This window comes from Hyaena hyaena, unplaced genomic scaffold, assembly GCF_003009895.1.
Source record: "Hyaena hyaena isolate Hyena2069 unplaced genomic scaffold, ASM300989v1 scaffold_559, whole genome shotgun sequence".
Lineage (NCBI taxonomy): Eukaryota > Metazoa > Chordata > Mammalia > Carnivora > Hyaenidae > Hyaena > Hyaena hyaena.
The window spans coordinates 1293160-1308631 of record NW_024081191.1 but is presented as its reverse complement, the minus strand read 5'-3'; the positions used below and the strand labels follow the sequence as shown (position 1 = coordinate 1308631).

At 39.5% G+C, this 15472-nt stretch overlaps 1 protein-coding gene across 8 annotated transcripts in view; it reads right to left on the bottom strand.

Moving 5' to 3' along the window:
* Positions 1–650: 650 nt before the first annotated feature.
* NIN (ninein) overlaps positions 651–15472 on the bottom strand; it is a 98085-nt gene continuing 83263 nt past the window's right edge. For 3 of the 8 annotated variants that reach the window (XM_039256101.1, XM_039256102.1, XM_039256104.1), the window contains 5 exons: positions 14236–14385; positions 11705–11809; positions 7604–7804; positions 3725–3838; positions 651–1524 (listed from right to left, as the gene is read on the bottom strand). In XM_039256101.1, the coding sequence (XP_039112032.1) occupies positions 1315–1524; positions 3725–3838; positions 7604–7804; positions 11705–11809; positions 14236–14385 (780 nt within the window). In that variant the 3' untranslated portion in view covers positions 651–1314. Of the gene's footprint in view, positions 1525–3598; positions 3839–5077; positions 5621–7603; positions 7805–11704; positions 11810–14235; positions 14386–15472 lie in introns of those variants that run through there. The other 5 variants (XM_039256103.1, XM_039256105.1, XM_039256108.1 and 2 more) reach the window with 4 other exon arrangements.

Below are 15472 nucleotides of genomic sequence, written 5' to 3'. Positions count from 1 at the left end.
ACTAGCTGAAGTGGGTGAGAAGCAAAGATTTTACTTGGGGGAAAATAAGTTACCATTCTAAAATGTTGACTGTTCTAGAAAGTTCTCGTCTTGGTACTGAATGCAAAATCCTATTTGGCACTCCGTTACCTCAGAATGCATGCCAGTGCTTACCAGAGGAAGAAATTCTTATGGTCAGATTTGAGGTGTTAGAGGAATAGGAAGCATGGAAATTTTAACTTACGTTAAATAATAACTCTTCCAGAAGTTAGGTTTTTAACTCTAAAATCAAGGCTTTTTTTTTCCCCCCAAAAGAGTAAATTCACTAAAAGCGTAAAACAAAAAATCACACCATGGCTCAAAGTGTAAGATAAATAAGGTCACATGGCTTATGTATTTCAAATTCTTAAAGAGGCCCTACAGTGTTTTAGGAAGACCATTTAAAATACTGTTCCCTGAGTTCTTGAAGCAACCCTAACTGTAAGTTCATGAACTCTAAGATTTTAGAGGGAGAGAACCCCAAAACATGGTTTGCTTATGTATCTTCTAAGTAACTGTTTAAAGTGATTTGTTCAGTGCTTTCCCTATAGCTCAAAGGCTGTAAGAACGTGGCTTTATTCATTTCTTAAAAGAGAAGCTCCCAAAATGACACTTCTAAGAAGGAAAAAAAATGCTTAAAAAAAGTTTTTTTTTTTTTTTTAAATCAAGTAAAGTTTTAACCTTAGTTAACAGTGCAGTTGAGTAAATCAGTTTTTAGTATGTCTAATTGATCAGGAGTGGTAATACTGCCATAGGTGTTAGAAGGTCAAGTAAACAGGCTCTGGCTCTTGCGCCCTCTGTGGTTATTGAGCTCAGGGTCGGCTACCAAAGAGCCAAAATTACTAGAAACAGAATGACTTTTCCATATTAAACTGTAAGAAGACACAGTTTTCAAATAAAGATCAAAACAATTTCATCAGATCTCAAACTTAAAATATCTGGAATTTACACAGATTTGTACATGATATTAAAAAAAACTGACAACCGGGGGTTTTAAGATTCTTGCATTGTGTTCATATATCCGCCTTTTTGGTGGCTATTAGGACATGTTTTGAACTTTAAAAACTGGGGAATAAGTTAAACAGATATGTGAATATCTATTTGCAGCTCCATGAGAGTCTCTTTAGAAAAACTAATTACAGTGAATGGAGAGTCCAGTTTTGTTGCAGGCAGTTTTAGGTTATGCTGAACTTTAAACCAGTAAAGGTTTAAAAAAAAAAAAAGTTGAGAGAATGTACTGAAACGTTCCATCCATTTCAGTAAAGTGCACAAATAGGAGTGTATCCTTTGGCTTGGCTATGACCTCAAGGGAGGTGTAGAAGTCAGTGGTGCTGGTGCCAGATTCCTGACTATAGTACTGAGGCTGGCAATCTTCTCTTCTAGGAGGTAATTTTTCTTCTCTGCTGTTTTTTGTCGCTGTTCAGTCATTTCCAGAGCTTTCAACAACTGGGCATTTTCAACATACAGATCCTTCACCATCGCATCTGCTTTAGTATTCTTGCAAAGCTAGAAACAGAAACCAGAAAAATTTTGACTCCATTTCTGTGATTGTTTTTAATTTAAGGTCTGACATTAGGACAGTTGTTCATAAAGGCAGATGACTTCTATCAGTTATATTCTTTTATTTTATGACACAGGTTTAACATCAGATGTGGCATCAGGGATCCAAGCAGAGCACATTCACTTTTTCAAGCTGTTTCTTTGCATAATGTTTGTAGAAGCCACTAATAAAAGAACAGATTGATATTTGGAGGCTCAAAAATGGTTTTTTCCCCCACCTAAATAAATTGTTATTGCCTTCTCATTCTCTAAAATTAGCAAAATACTTTTATAACTTCTGAGGTTTAGGGTGTGACCTTTAACTCTGTTCTTAACAGATGCTTGAGTTTCCCATTCATAGCCATAACCTACTGATTATTTTAAAATCTGGCTCATGTATTACAATTATAGAGGTAAGATCTGGGCAGCTCCTTTACCTTAACTCTTCCTCTTTTATATAGAACTTGTCTAGAAGATAGATTTTAATTTTTATGGTTAGAATATGTAGTCAAGGGATGGGAAAATTGGTCAGCAGCCTTGGGATAATTTTATTTTGGTTCTTATTATATGTATTCCACCCCTCTTCCCTTGTTACACCTCATTTTACACCTAGTTTTAAGCAGGGCATCTAAAAGTATAGAGGTTTCAGGGAGTCAAGAACAAGGAAGAGTGGCCAACTTATGAGCATTGCAAAGGACAATGATAAAGACTCTAACACTCGTAAGCCTGGAATCTAGATGACTGGCAAGTGTGACATATTAACCTACTCTATTGAGCTGTTCTAAGGAATCATTTCACCCCTCCTCCTCTCCCTTCCTTCCTGCCATTTACACTCTGAATGCTCTCCACAATGGAATTCCACTCTACAGAATGGAATTCAAACTCCCAGTTCAGCAACACAGGCCCCTCTACTGCCCACTCCTCCTCATTTCTCTAGTTTCTTCTCCTGCTCCTCCCAGGACAGTATGAACTATTACTGTCAAAATGTTTGTAGAATCCACACTCCGAACATTGTCATAACTGTATGATGTTCCTGTAGCCTAGAATGCCCTTCTCACGTTTCCTCACCTGTTCAGATCCTACTCAGCTGTCAATACTCGGTTAGAGGCCTTCAAGAAACTTTCCTTAAACCATGGAGTTGGATCACCTATTCTTCCCTGTGTTTCCCTCTGCTGAAAACAGAGTGGATCATATTTTCTTTATTTTTAAAATTACCACCTTGCCAAATGCTCGATACCTTGTACGTGCACTACACTCCACGCTGGCAGGATTTTGTTCTGTTCACTGCCGAATCTTTTGCACTTAGAAAAGGACTTGGCACGTAGTAACCATGTTTTGAATAAATGAATGATTTAAAGGTTGAACAAAGGATTATGTAAGACTTTCCTTTCTTTCCATTTTGTGATTAAGATATTGGTTGGGCAAAGGAAAGTTCTGGTCTGCCTCTGCATTAAGACCTTCTCTTGGTATTATTCTTCGTATGTTTTATGAGTCTACAAAGCCAGGTTGGGCAATTTCTCTACCCACCTCCACTGGGGTCTTAAATCTCCGTTTCCAAGGTAGCTGTAAATCTTCCCTATAGAGTGGTCCGTTTTTGCAGGTCTCTGCAGTGGTTTAGCTAATATTTTCTAAATCCAGGCCACACCTGGCACCAGCAGGTCAGGGTCCCTATTCTAATCCAGAGCACAGCCTTTTGGGGTTTGGATACAGCCATGAGACTTTTGGAAGTTGTCATAGCCGTCTCAAACAGGAAAGCTGAAGTTCCATTTATTATCCTCCCATTTTTTACCTACAAAGATTTTCTGGTGATTTAAGTAGAATATTTACTGTCTGGGGCAAATAAAAAAAATCTAAAAAATTAAATGAGCCACTCAACTTCATTAGGAATGTGTTAGGTCCAAATGAGTCTCTGTTACAAATGTACATTTTTTAAATTGTAGACAAACATGCCTTGAGAGCGTTGGAAAAATAATGCAGACTACAGAATTCATACTTTTGGAGTGGTGTGGGAGAGAGTGAGTCCTAAATTCTGCTATACATCTGTGGTAGAATTTGCCTTTATTTGACAACAAAAGTGAACAAGTTAATGGCAATAAAGGAATGTAAAACTGGAGTTAAAAGTGGAATGTGGGGTGGATGGTGGGTGGAGAGGATCTGGGAGGCTCACTTGTTCTTTGAGCTGATTCACTTTCTCCTGAAGAAGCCTTTTCACCAGTTTCAATTTCTGTTCAACTTCCATCATTCGTTCTTCCATGACAGTTACCAGTTGTTCCTGGTTTCCCTGAAGGGAAGAAAAAATGTGTTCTCATTTGAAAATCATGCCATACTGAAAAGAAAGCACTAGTAATTTATTTTTCCCACAAGATGCCTAGAGAAAGGACAGTAACTGCCTTTGTAAATGGAGGGGTGGATTTCTGATGAAATGGGGGCTCTGACCACCACATGGCTTGCACGCTAGAAAGGTAACCCTAATCAGGGAAAGAATCAAAGATTAAAAAGAAACATCTTACCTGTGTTACTATCTTCCCCTGAGATAAAGCAAAATTCTAAAAACCCATAATTTAGTACCTGTGGGCACTTCTTCTAGTAAAATAGTTTTTCCAAAGTAAATTAAAATATGGTTATGGTTATCAACCCTGCATCTATGACTTGGGCCTTGGCAATACTGTGGGTCTCTCAAGAACAAAACAAAACTGAGTTTATTCAGGATCACTTAACGTTTCCAATCAGCTTGCAATTTGCATGTCCAGTTTTTCTGTGTGAAATGGCTGCTTACAGTGAGGGTATTAGTGTTCCTTTCTTCATAATAATCGGCTTCTTCCTGCCAGTTATTGTTGTCATCTGTTTCCCAATTTGACTTGTCAATGTGAAGTAAACATCTGGATTGGAGGATGGGTTTATCATAAAAGATTTAAAATTAAATCTCCCCACAAACAACTCCTAGATAAAAGAGGAGGACAGAAGAAGAGCCCTGGCTTCTCTTCCTCGCCTGACACAACAGTGATGGCTGAAGAAGTTCCGTGCATTTTGGAGAGAAGGACCCAGAGAGACTTAGAGTGCAACCAGCTGCCCTCCCTGCAGGCCACTGAAATGTCCACATAAGGAATTTCAGATTTTAAAAGGTTCTTCAAGCATTTATGCAAAACTCAGACGTTAATGGCTTACGGTATAACTCCTTTTAAAAGCGTTCAGAATGACCAAACATGGGTTGAAAGCCAACATTTGTTTGGATAAAATGACAGCATTTATTCAAATGTAAACAACTAAACCATGTGACTAGTTTGAAGACAATTGTAGTGATAAAAGAAAATGCCAGGAGTAAATTTCAGGAAATTAGGCTTTGAGAATATTTAGCTTTAAAAAATACTAGATTTTAAAAGATAGAATGGCTTTTTAAAGGTCAAATGTAAACAGAAGATGCCTGATTTCTACTTGGCTTAAAAAAAAAAAAATTACAGATAACTCAAAGAACATGGAGCATGGCCCAAGAGTGAGGAAAGAGGAAAAACAAAGGCAGTCATATATTTAAAATTTATTTTATTATTTCATCAAAAATTTCCTTTTTCCTGTCAAAAAAGCATTATACATCTTATACAAAACAGTATAAATAACCCAAATTTTCTTCAAATTCCATGTATAAAAGTAGTACCTCTTATTAAAAATAGTTACAGCATATGGAATGAGAAAATAAATAGAATACATCCTTCCAAGAATCTCAAGTCCACACTCTTTAAATGGTATAAATAAAATGATTTGCAACCAGCTGAAATTTGTGAATTTGATTCACAAACTGTCATTTCTACATTAATAAATAAGAGACATAATACTGCAAAGGCATAATAATAATAATAATAATAATAATTTAAAAGAGCACTTGATTCCAAAATGTTTTCCAGCTTATGTCTCTGTGGGGGGAGGGGGGGGGCGCGGGGTGTGTGTGGGGGCGTGTGCATCTGAGTAGCTGCCAGGGTAAGAAATGTCATCAATAGCAGCCCAGTTTTCACAGGTGCCCAATCCTTCTGTAGGAATCTGCATGCACTGCTCGCTGCTCCGGTAGCAAGGCCTAGAGAAAGAAGGCAAGTGGTACACTTCACCCTGATGTCAAGATCATGTTTTGGGAGGACTCTAAATTCACACATTTATAACACAAAGGATTTTTAAAAGCACACACATTAACACTACAATGCAAGCAAAGCAACACAGAGGTGGAAAAAATCACATCACTCCACACACAGAGGCAACGTGCAGATTCTAATGATGCTCTGTAATCTTAAAATTAGTGTCAGCTCAGAGGCCAGAAATATGAGAGCCTGCTGTGGGTATTCTAGCAAAAGCAGTCTACTCTGCCATGTGGCTGAAGAAAAAAAAATTTTTTATTTTTTTCAGTATAGAAACCTTAACAGTTTTTGTGGCGCCTGGGTAGCTTAGTCAATTAAGCATCCAACTTCCGCTCATGATCACCCAGTCTATGAGTTCAAGCCCCGTATCAGGCTCTGTGCTGACAGCTCAGAGCCTGGAGCCTGCTTCAGATTCTGTGTCTCCCTCTCTCTCTCTCAAAAATAAACATAAAAAAAATTAAAAAAAAAAAAAAAAACCTTAACAGCTTTTGCCTATCTAAGCCTGAAGTAAATGGAGTAAAAGTGTATTTTTTTATTTTTAAACATGGGTGGGTGGGTTGGAAGAACATGCTTTGAAAACAGCATGAATGAGAAAGAAATGGATAAAATCTTAGCCTAATCATTTGGTTAAAATGTCTGTTAAAAACTGAGGTCAAGGTTTTATAACTCAGTTCTGTAATGAGTTACTGAAGCATCTATTTGACACCCCACCCACAGAATTTTGATTTTTGGAAACTGAAGCAGCATAGAGGAAGCTTCCAAAAACGTGGATTAAAGCACAAAAGACAAGAGGCGCCTGGGTGGCTCATTCGGTTGAGTGTCCAACTTGGCTCAGGTCATAATCTCCCGGTTTGTGGGTTCAAGCCCCGGGTTGAGCTCTGTGCTGACAGCTTGGAGCCCCTGCATCAGATTCTGTGTCTCCCCTTTTCTCTGACCCTCCCATGCTTATGGTCTGTCTCTTAATAATAAATAAATGTTAAAAAAAAATTAAGCACAAAAGACAAATAATTGTGAGGTTCTGTTTGAAAGGACAGATGACCGGATATAATGACAAAGCCTCGATATATACTATTAGCAGAGGAAGACAGAACTGCTCCACTGTATTACTGTAAACTTGACTTTGCAAAGCCACTTTGAGATAATTAGGGAAAAGGAGTTGGGGGAATTCCTTATTAAATGTCCACGGAGAGACAACAGAAAAAGAGCATCCAAACTAGAAAGAATGCATTTAAAATTATAAAAAATAAGGAGTAATTTTAATTTTATTCCTAGTTTTCAATAAACAAAACGGGCAAGCAAAGCTGGACTATGAATGAAGCACTTAAGAGAACTATTTGAAAATCCAGCTTGTATCAGACTGTGTCTGTAGGGAGCTAGGATGATGCTAACTCAAAGGGAAGGGGAAAAGTTTTTCCAACTAGATCATTTTAAAAAATGTAGGTGACGTTTTTCATTTAACTTAAGTCACTGACTCCACAAAGTTCCCACTTGTGAATTCTATGGAACCCAGCAAGCTCTACCCCTCTGGTACAGGAAATCCCAGGGTGCTGTGTTAGTACTGCGTATCCTAGAGGTACACTTGAATTCTGTAGTACTTTTGACATTTGTCCGATGCCAAGTCAAAAAATGTTAGGTCAGCTGTACACTGTGTCTAGTGACCCTGATCCTTCGTCATCAATTACGAATGTGCAAAGGAGACCCAGAACACTGCATCTCCCAGCTTCGAAGCTGAGAGCTCAAAAGCATCACTGCAAAAAACCAAACCCAAACGACGCTGCAGTTCCGTGGATCTGTAACACAGGTGAGGTGGAAACTCTTCGGCAGACATTTAAGTTCTTCATCCCCACCTCTGAACGGGTCTAACTTCCCAATAAACAGATCAAATTAGGTGATCTGAGTTTACTATGAGGGAAAACAGAGCCTTGTACCTGTGGTGTGTTGGTGTCGGAGGTCCTGTTTTCAAGTTCCTCCTGCAGGCACTGGTTCATCCTTTCTGCCTGCAGCAGCTGCTGTTGAAGCTGCAGAAACTGCTCCCTGGGCACCGTCGGACAGGCTTGCTGCTGGCGCAGCTGGAGATCCCACGCATGAGGGGCTGGGCTAAGCATCACAGTGGACCTCAGGTGCTGCATCTGGAGGACAGAGGCAGAGCCCTGGTCAGCCACGGTGCCCTCAAGCACAGAGCTGCCCTTGAAAATGTCAAGCAGAGGGAGTGAAGCTGATGAATTCACGAATGGCCTCTCTGACCCACTGATAACATGAACACAGGACAGTACATGACTTGAGCAAGAAGTAAGTAATGGGAGGGGACATTTTCCTTAGGAGAGGATATAGTTAATGAAGAAGTAGGCCTTCTTAAAAGTTTTAGACTTAAAAAATTGTACTTCCTCACTCTCGACCGAGTTACACGATATACATAATGTGTCTGAATTCTACTTCATTGTTTTCCGTCACTAGTATCTTTACTTATGCCTGTTTCAAAAACAAACACAGACAGGGTTGAGGTAAGCAAAGGGGAGAATGTGGTTTTGCTTTACAGTTTTGCCACTTACCATTCGTAAAGATTCTTAAGAGCAAATGTTCAATGACTACATGTTTTCCACGTTAGCAATTTATTCAAAGAATCTCATATCTAAAATTATTTTAACCTATTTAGTTTACCAATGTTTAGCTCTTAGATAGCACTATAAGATAAGCAATTCGGGGTTAGAGGGTGATATCCTCGAACACCTGGGAACTGACGTATTTGTTCAAGACAATGAGAAAATGATGCGCGTATCACATGCCAAAGTTGGGGAGAGGAAAAAGGAGAATGCACACTGCATGTGGCCGGTGAAGCATGCCACTCCACATCTGTCACTACACTCAGCAGACCGAGGACTCAACAGAAGGCATGCAACGAACACAACCACGTACCAAACTCAAGAAGAAGCACCTCCAGGCTTGTGAGAGGGGAAGGAGGCCCTCTAAGACAGGACTATAACTAAACGTGACCATGAAACTTCAGAGCCATTATCCATTTTCTCAAATCTAAATTTCTGAGGTGGGAGATTACCTATTTTGAAATCTTTCTAGTTACAGATTTAGAAAACCCACCATTTTATTTTCAGGAATAAAGAACATGGAGAGTTAGAATCCCATGATTTTACGTCAGCAGGATGATTTTCTTCACATAGATCTTTGACTACTGAGGAAAATCTTGGTATAAATGTAAACAGATGTATTCCACAGTTAAAGCAAACTAAAAATGAATACTGGCTCTTACCTGAGGTATGTATTAACTGTTACAGTCAGTAGAAATGATTACATGAACAAGGAGTCTAATGAGGTCTCCATGCTAGGAAATTCATTGAAAGAGAATGTTCTACCTTCACACACTATCTCAGGCAGAGAACTGCACCCTTCTCTGCTAGTTCCAACCACAGAGTTCTAGGTACAGGTTAGCCACAGACAAAACAAAAACAAAAGAAAATTACAGGAGTCATAAAGAGAGGAAGAAAAGTAGGAGTTATAAAAAGAACAGTTAAAACTGGGTATATTATATACTTGAATAGATGTGCTCTAGTCAGAAAGAACTTACAAATGACCAACATTTACATTTCTCTGTATACAAACTTGATAGATACTAAATGTCTTACGGCTCTGATCCTGCACCTGCAGTCTGAGTTTGGGAACTTACCACCTTTTCCTCCACCGACCCCAATATAGTTAGTCCAGGTCCAGCATGGGGGATCTCATGTTGAATACTTGGTTTTACAGTTTACATTCTGCATCTCCAAATGGCAATTTTCTCGTTCAAGTGTTTGAAAACTGTTGGCTACCAGAGGTACACAGTGGACGTGAGAACTGCTGGTATGGACTGTAACCCCTTTTTTGAATGTTCAAAATGAACTGTTTATAGAACACTGCCTCGTGAAGTTCAAAGAGCCCCGGAATGGGACTTAAATTCTTCTATTTCCTACTCTAGTGATTTGGGATCTATAATTGCCCTGGGGTAGGACCATGTATTATACCAGATCAGTGACTTTTAAACTGGCATAGAAGGATGAGGAGAGACTCCTTCCCTCAAGGGAGTGCCTACATCAGATTAGAAAGCTTTTGTTAAGTTCCTTGATCCCAAAGATCCTGATGTAGGAACCTCTCCCTGCCTGCCCCCAGCCCCTGCCGAGTGACAGGAATGTACCTATCCCTCAGGTGAGGTGGACACACACACACACACAAATGGCGTGAAAACCACTGTACACCCCCCAAAGTGCCCTACTCGATAGATATCTGAATATAAGTAAAAATCCAGTGTGTAGGGCTGGTGGGATAAGCGGAGTTCCTACCTAATGGTTAGAGTCTTTGGCATAATGCAGAAGTTTTGGAAGAACTGATGGTTGGAGAACACTGTGAATGTAATTAATGCCAGTGAATTGTATACTTACTGCTTCACATGGCAAATTCTGTTATGCAAATATTTCCATAATATAAAAGGATACCAAAAGTCACTGAATCATACACTTTAAATAGGTAAACTGTATATAGTATGTGAAGTATATTTTTAAAAAGCTGATAATCCACTTTGTATAGGTCTGTACAGAGTTAATAGCTGTCTTCTATCCTCAAGAAAATTTCATTAGAGTAGTGTAGGAGATAGTCTTCAGTGTTCCAATGGAAAATTCATGCTTTTACTTTAGTTATTCAGCTCTAGTGCCATGAACCCTCGATTTACCTCATCCATTAGCAAATCTTTACTACTCGATCAAGGAGAAAAATAATGAAGGGAAATTGCTTATGATTGCTAATCATGTAAAGTGGGGTTAGGAAGAGATGGAGGTTTCTGAGGACAGCTCGAGCAGGTGGGAGAAGAACTGGCCTGCGGGCAGAACATTTGGAGAGGCACTGCCAGTGATTAAGTACACCCTGTTACTTATTAATTTGGGACTAGAGCTGTGGAGCTTAGCTTCAGATACCTTATTCATCACAGTATATAATTATTTCATCAGAAAGCATGTCTATCTAAACACAGCCTGCAGCTCGAGCTATTGAACACATTTATTATATGCTGCCAGAGAAAGAAAAAATGGTTTGGATTTCACTATTTATAGTTTAATCTCCCTATTAGTGGATAAATCGGAGAACTTAAAGTTGGCAGAAACCTCAGTGGTCATGCAAATTTTTAGTGTGACATGTTTGCCCATATTTCACATTTAAAAACCATCCATTTAAAATTACTTGGGCATGTCCAATTTCTTAAAATATTTAAATCTTTCTCCGGATAATTCTGGTTTTAAGAAATTTTATACGTAGTAGTTTTTAAGAGCACAAAAACACATTTTCTACCTATGCCTCTCTACCTGACATAAATTTTACAGCTCGCTACATGGTATTTTCATTTACCCAAAGCCAAATGTCTCAGTGAAGTTTTTACTTATTAAGGAGGATTTGTACAGATATTAACATCCTACAATTGTACTTAGTAATCAGAAAGCAGTCTGGTGGACTGGACACTCCGTGTCCAAGCTGACAAGTTTTACATCTCCATTTTTATGTTTAACAGATGTACCTCTCCCGAGGCAGTGCTGAATTACAAATGTTGTAATAAACAATGACAGCACTTGACCATTAAAATTCTAAATGCTAGTGTTCCCAAATTCCTAACCTAAGAGGCTGCTAGCAACCTGCACTACATACGATACAGGAGGTATCGGGAAACTGTTACAACCAGAGCAGTGGTGGGGAGCTCTGGGCCTTCGAGCCAGTAGCAGACAGAGTCCCTGCCCCTGAATTTGTTGCGGTGCGGGTACTTGCATTTTAGGTTTACCTGCATTTTTCCTTCCTCTGTGAAGCAGTGTGAATTCCTGTGACTATGTAATGAGCAAAAATGTCTGTCAAACTTGGTAAGACAGACCAAAGAATTCAGCTTGGCAGCACACTTTCCCAGTTTTTTTCATAGCGGGAATTCAGTGCTATGCTAGTCTCTCTCGACAATGGCACATTCATGGGTTAAAATATTCTCCAGAGCTGAGGTCCTTTGCTTAAAAACTTACCTCCATTAGCTGCTCATCCAGTTTTACTTGTTTCTTTTTCAGGCCTTCATTTTCCAAATGAATTGTTTCTAATTCTCTTTCAAGGGAATTCATCTGACTGACCTGCTGAAAAACAAAAATACCAAAAATTCCCTTTAAAAACAAACACACACACACTCGAGTTGCTCTACTTTATTTTGACACACGTCAGTCCAACGTCTCAACCCTTGGAAGAAAGCAGAGATCATTCATCAAAGGAAAATGACAATATGATTCAGTGCATCAATTACACTTAAGGAGTGTGGTTTTTGATCATCACTGCTTACGTACACAGAACAGATTCCATAAGGCACCTGGCTTGCACACTTCAGTTTTACTCACTGTAAGAAGCACATCCAGGACATAAAGCCACACCCATATGTACATACATATGCATAATCAGTTATAAGTACAAATCACTGAAAGAAAACTTTCATGAAATGATATTTATCCTTACCATGAGCCATGTACTCTGATATTTTCTAGCACATTTTATTAATAAAAAAGGTAGATGCTTTCACTAAATCACTTTCATGATCCTCTACTATGGATCTGCGGTGGGAAAAGGTCTTAAGGCAAAGTTTAAATAAGGTTTAAAACAGAGTACATAAAACCTGATTTATATATGGGGCGCCTGGGTGGCTTAGTCGGTTAAGCGTCCGACTTTCGCTTAGGTCATGATCTCGCAGTTCGTGGGTTCGAGCCCCGCGTCGGGCTCTGTGCTGACTGCCAGCTCAGAGCCTGGAGCCTGTTTCAGTCTGTGACTCCCTCTCTCTCTGACCCTCCCCTGCTCACGCTGTCTCTCTTTCCTAGAAATAAATAAAAAACATTAAAAAAAAAAAACACCTGATTTATATAACTCCTATCTCAATTTTAAAGACGAAATCTGAAGATTTTATGAGCATCCGATATTTTTTGGAATTCTCTATTGCAAGAAGAATCTCATGAGCTACCTGACCAGGAATTCGGGATATTGCTAAGTAGAAAATATAGGATACTTCTCAAGGATGCAGATTTTGGTTTCTATCAAAAAGAGCTGAGGAGAGTGGCAAGAGTTTTTAAACAGAAGTGTAATCTTTTCAAGTTAAAACCTATCATTAGACTTTCCCCTCAGTGAGCAGCTGGATGCAACCCTTTATCTTTCTGAAAAGTGTACTTGAATGTACCTAAAATTAAATGGCATTTCGGCTTTAGAGCACAAACTGGGCTTCTTACCGCCTATGGTCATAACTTTCACAAACTTAAAATTTTCAGACAATCTTTACAACAGAAATGAATGATCATTCATCATTCTGCCCCCATTTTTGCATAAACTGTAATTTTCAGAAGAGGAAGGTAACAGTGACCACTCTGAGTTTTAGTTGAGAAGAAGGAAGAAAGAAAAACAAGTAATGACAAGGACTCCCAGGGTAGCACTGGTCTTAGATCTCTTACTTCATGGAACAAACTATAGAAAGTTGTGCTAGATGTTTAACCACGTGGTAGCCACCCTCCAACATGGTCCCTAATGATGTCCACCCATGGTGTTCACACCCTCGGTCTGTGTGACCAACTGAAGACCGCAGAAATGATAATGTGTCACTTCCAAGGATTCACTTATAAAAGGCACTACAGCTTCTGTCATGATCTTTTGGAATTCTCTCTCTCTCTCCTATCTCTCGCTACCACGTCCTGAGAAAAGGCCCTGGTGGGGAAGAACTGACGCTTCTGGTAAAGAGCCAGCAAGAAACAGAGCCTCTTCCTAACAGTTATATTACTGAACTGAGAAGTGGATGGTCTAGTTCGGTGAGGCCTTCAGATAAATGTAGTCCCAGCTGATATCTGGACGGCAACCTCATGAGAGAGCCCGAGCCCAAACCTCTCAGCTAAGCTGCTTCTGAATTCCTGGCCCACAGAAACTGAGACAACAAATGTTTGTTGTTTTAATTTGTTACACAGCAAGAGATAACTAATACAGACCATATAGTAAGATGTTCATAATATTCAACATATATATATATATTTAAAAATATATCTATTTTACTAACTTAAAAGGGCTGTGGGGCGCCTGGGTGGCTCAGTCAGTTGAGTGTCTGACTTTGGCTCAGGTTATGATCTCACAGTTCATGAGCTGGAGCCCTGTGTAGGCTCTGTGCTGACAGCTCAGAGCCTGAAGCCTGCTTCAGATTCCGTGTCTCCATCTCCCTCCCCCTCCCCCACTCTGTCTCTGTCTCTCTCGTGCACTCTCTCTAAGGTAAATAAACATTTAAAAAAAAAAATGAAAAGGGCTGTAATACTGTTGAAGATGATTAAGCATCTTCATTATGAATGCTTAAAGTTAACTGCTCCTTTGCAACCATCACTCAATCAGAAAGAACTATGATACGATTTGACCAGATTACAAAAACATAGATAGAAGAACCAAAATATACCATTGTGATGACTTCCTTGGAAGCATGCAGGGAAAAAAACATACACTTAGGGACACATCATAGTAAGGATACTGACACGTAGTATAACCTCTCAAAACTCACCTTCCTATTAGTAGGAGATCGTTCCTTTTGAAACTGTTCACACTCTCTCTTTAGGCTCAATTTCTCTTGCTCTGTAGGCTTCACAGTACCTGATGAGTTTAGATGTTTTTGGTGCTTGGGGGGAAGAAGGTTGGATTCCAGCTGACGGACCTAAGAGTAACATATGTATGAGGAACAAATGTTAAGATGCTCATCCAGTGAGAAAAAAACACAAAAAGAACATAAGTTTTGTTATATTAAAAACACTTTCCAGTCAAGTCTGCCAATTCTTTTAATTTTTTGATGTTTCTTAATTTTTTGATGTTTTTGAGAGTGCGTGTCTATGAGTGAGTGGGGGAGGGGCAGAGAGAGGGAAACAGAATCTGAAGCAGGCTCTGAGTTGTCAGCACAGAGCCCAATGTGGAGCTTGAACTCACAAACTGTGAGATCATGACCTGAACCAAAGTCGGACACTTAATCAACTGAGCCACTCAGGCACCCGAGTCTGCCAGTTCTCAAAGTCTGCCTTTTTGGATTGTAAAAGATCCTTCTAGGTAAATCTATTTTTAGTCTGGTTGGGTCTAAAAACCCCACACTGTAAGGATCTGAGAATAGAGGACCTCTGGATCTACCAAACTGCTGGGCGTCCACAGTGTGACAGGGCTGTCAGGAAAACAGACATGGTCCTTGGCGCCCGCTCTCTGACGTGAGCATAACTTTTAGGAGTCAGTGAGGTGACCGTTCCATCAATTTCACATTGGACTGTTGACACATGAAACAACGTATCTACATCAAGTTCCGTGAAGACAGCGACCATGTCTGTCTGGCTCAACACTGTAACTTCCGCAATAGCAGAGTTTCCGGCACAGAGCAGGTGTTCTAAATCACTATCTGTGACTCTTCAGAGAGCTCTTCCTCAAGGGAGATGTTTAAGCAGCGTTGGCCAACTACTCAGCAAAAGTAAAGACTATAAACATCAATTGAGTGTTTGGAAACGATCATCTTCAGAGACCATTCTAACCTCGAAATGCTGAGTCTTTAAAAAGGGGTACTTTTTCTCTTGCAAGGAGTTAGCCCAGCAAGATGGGAGTCCAATTTTGCCATTTTTGTACTGCCAGTCTTGGTGGCTGGTCTATTTGAATGAAGAATAAATAACATGGTTACCATCATTCCTATGAGTCTGTTTTGGAAGTGACGACTAAAGTCATTGATTTTTAATATAGAAACGATTACACAAAATGCAAAACAAAATATTTTA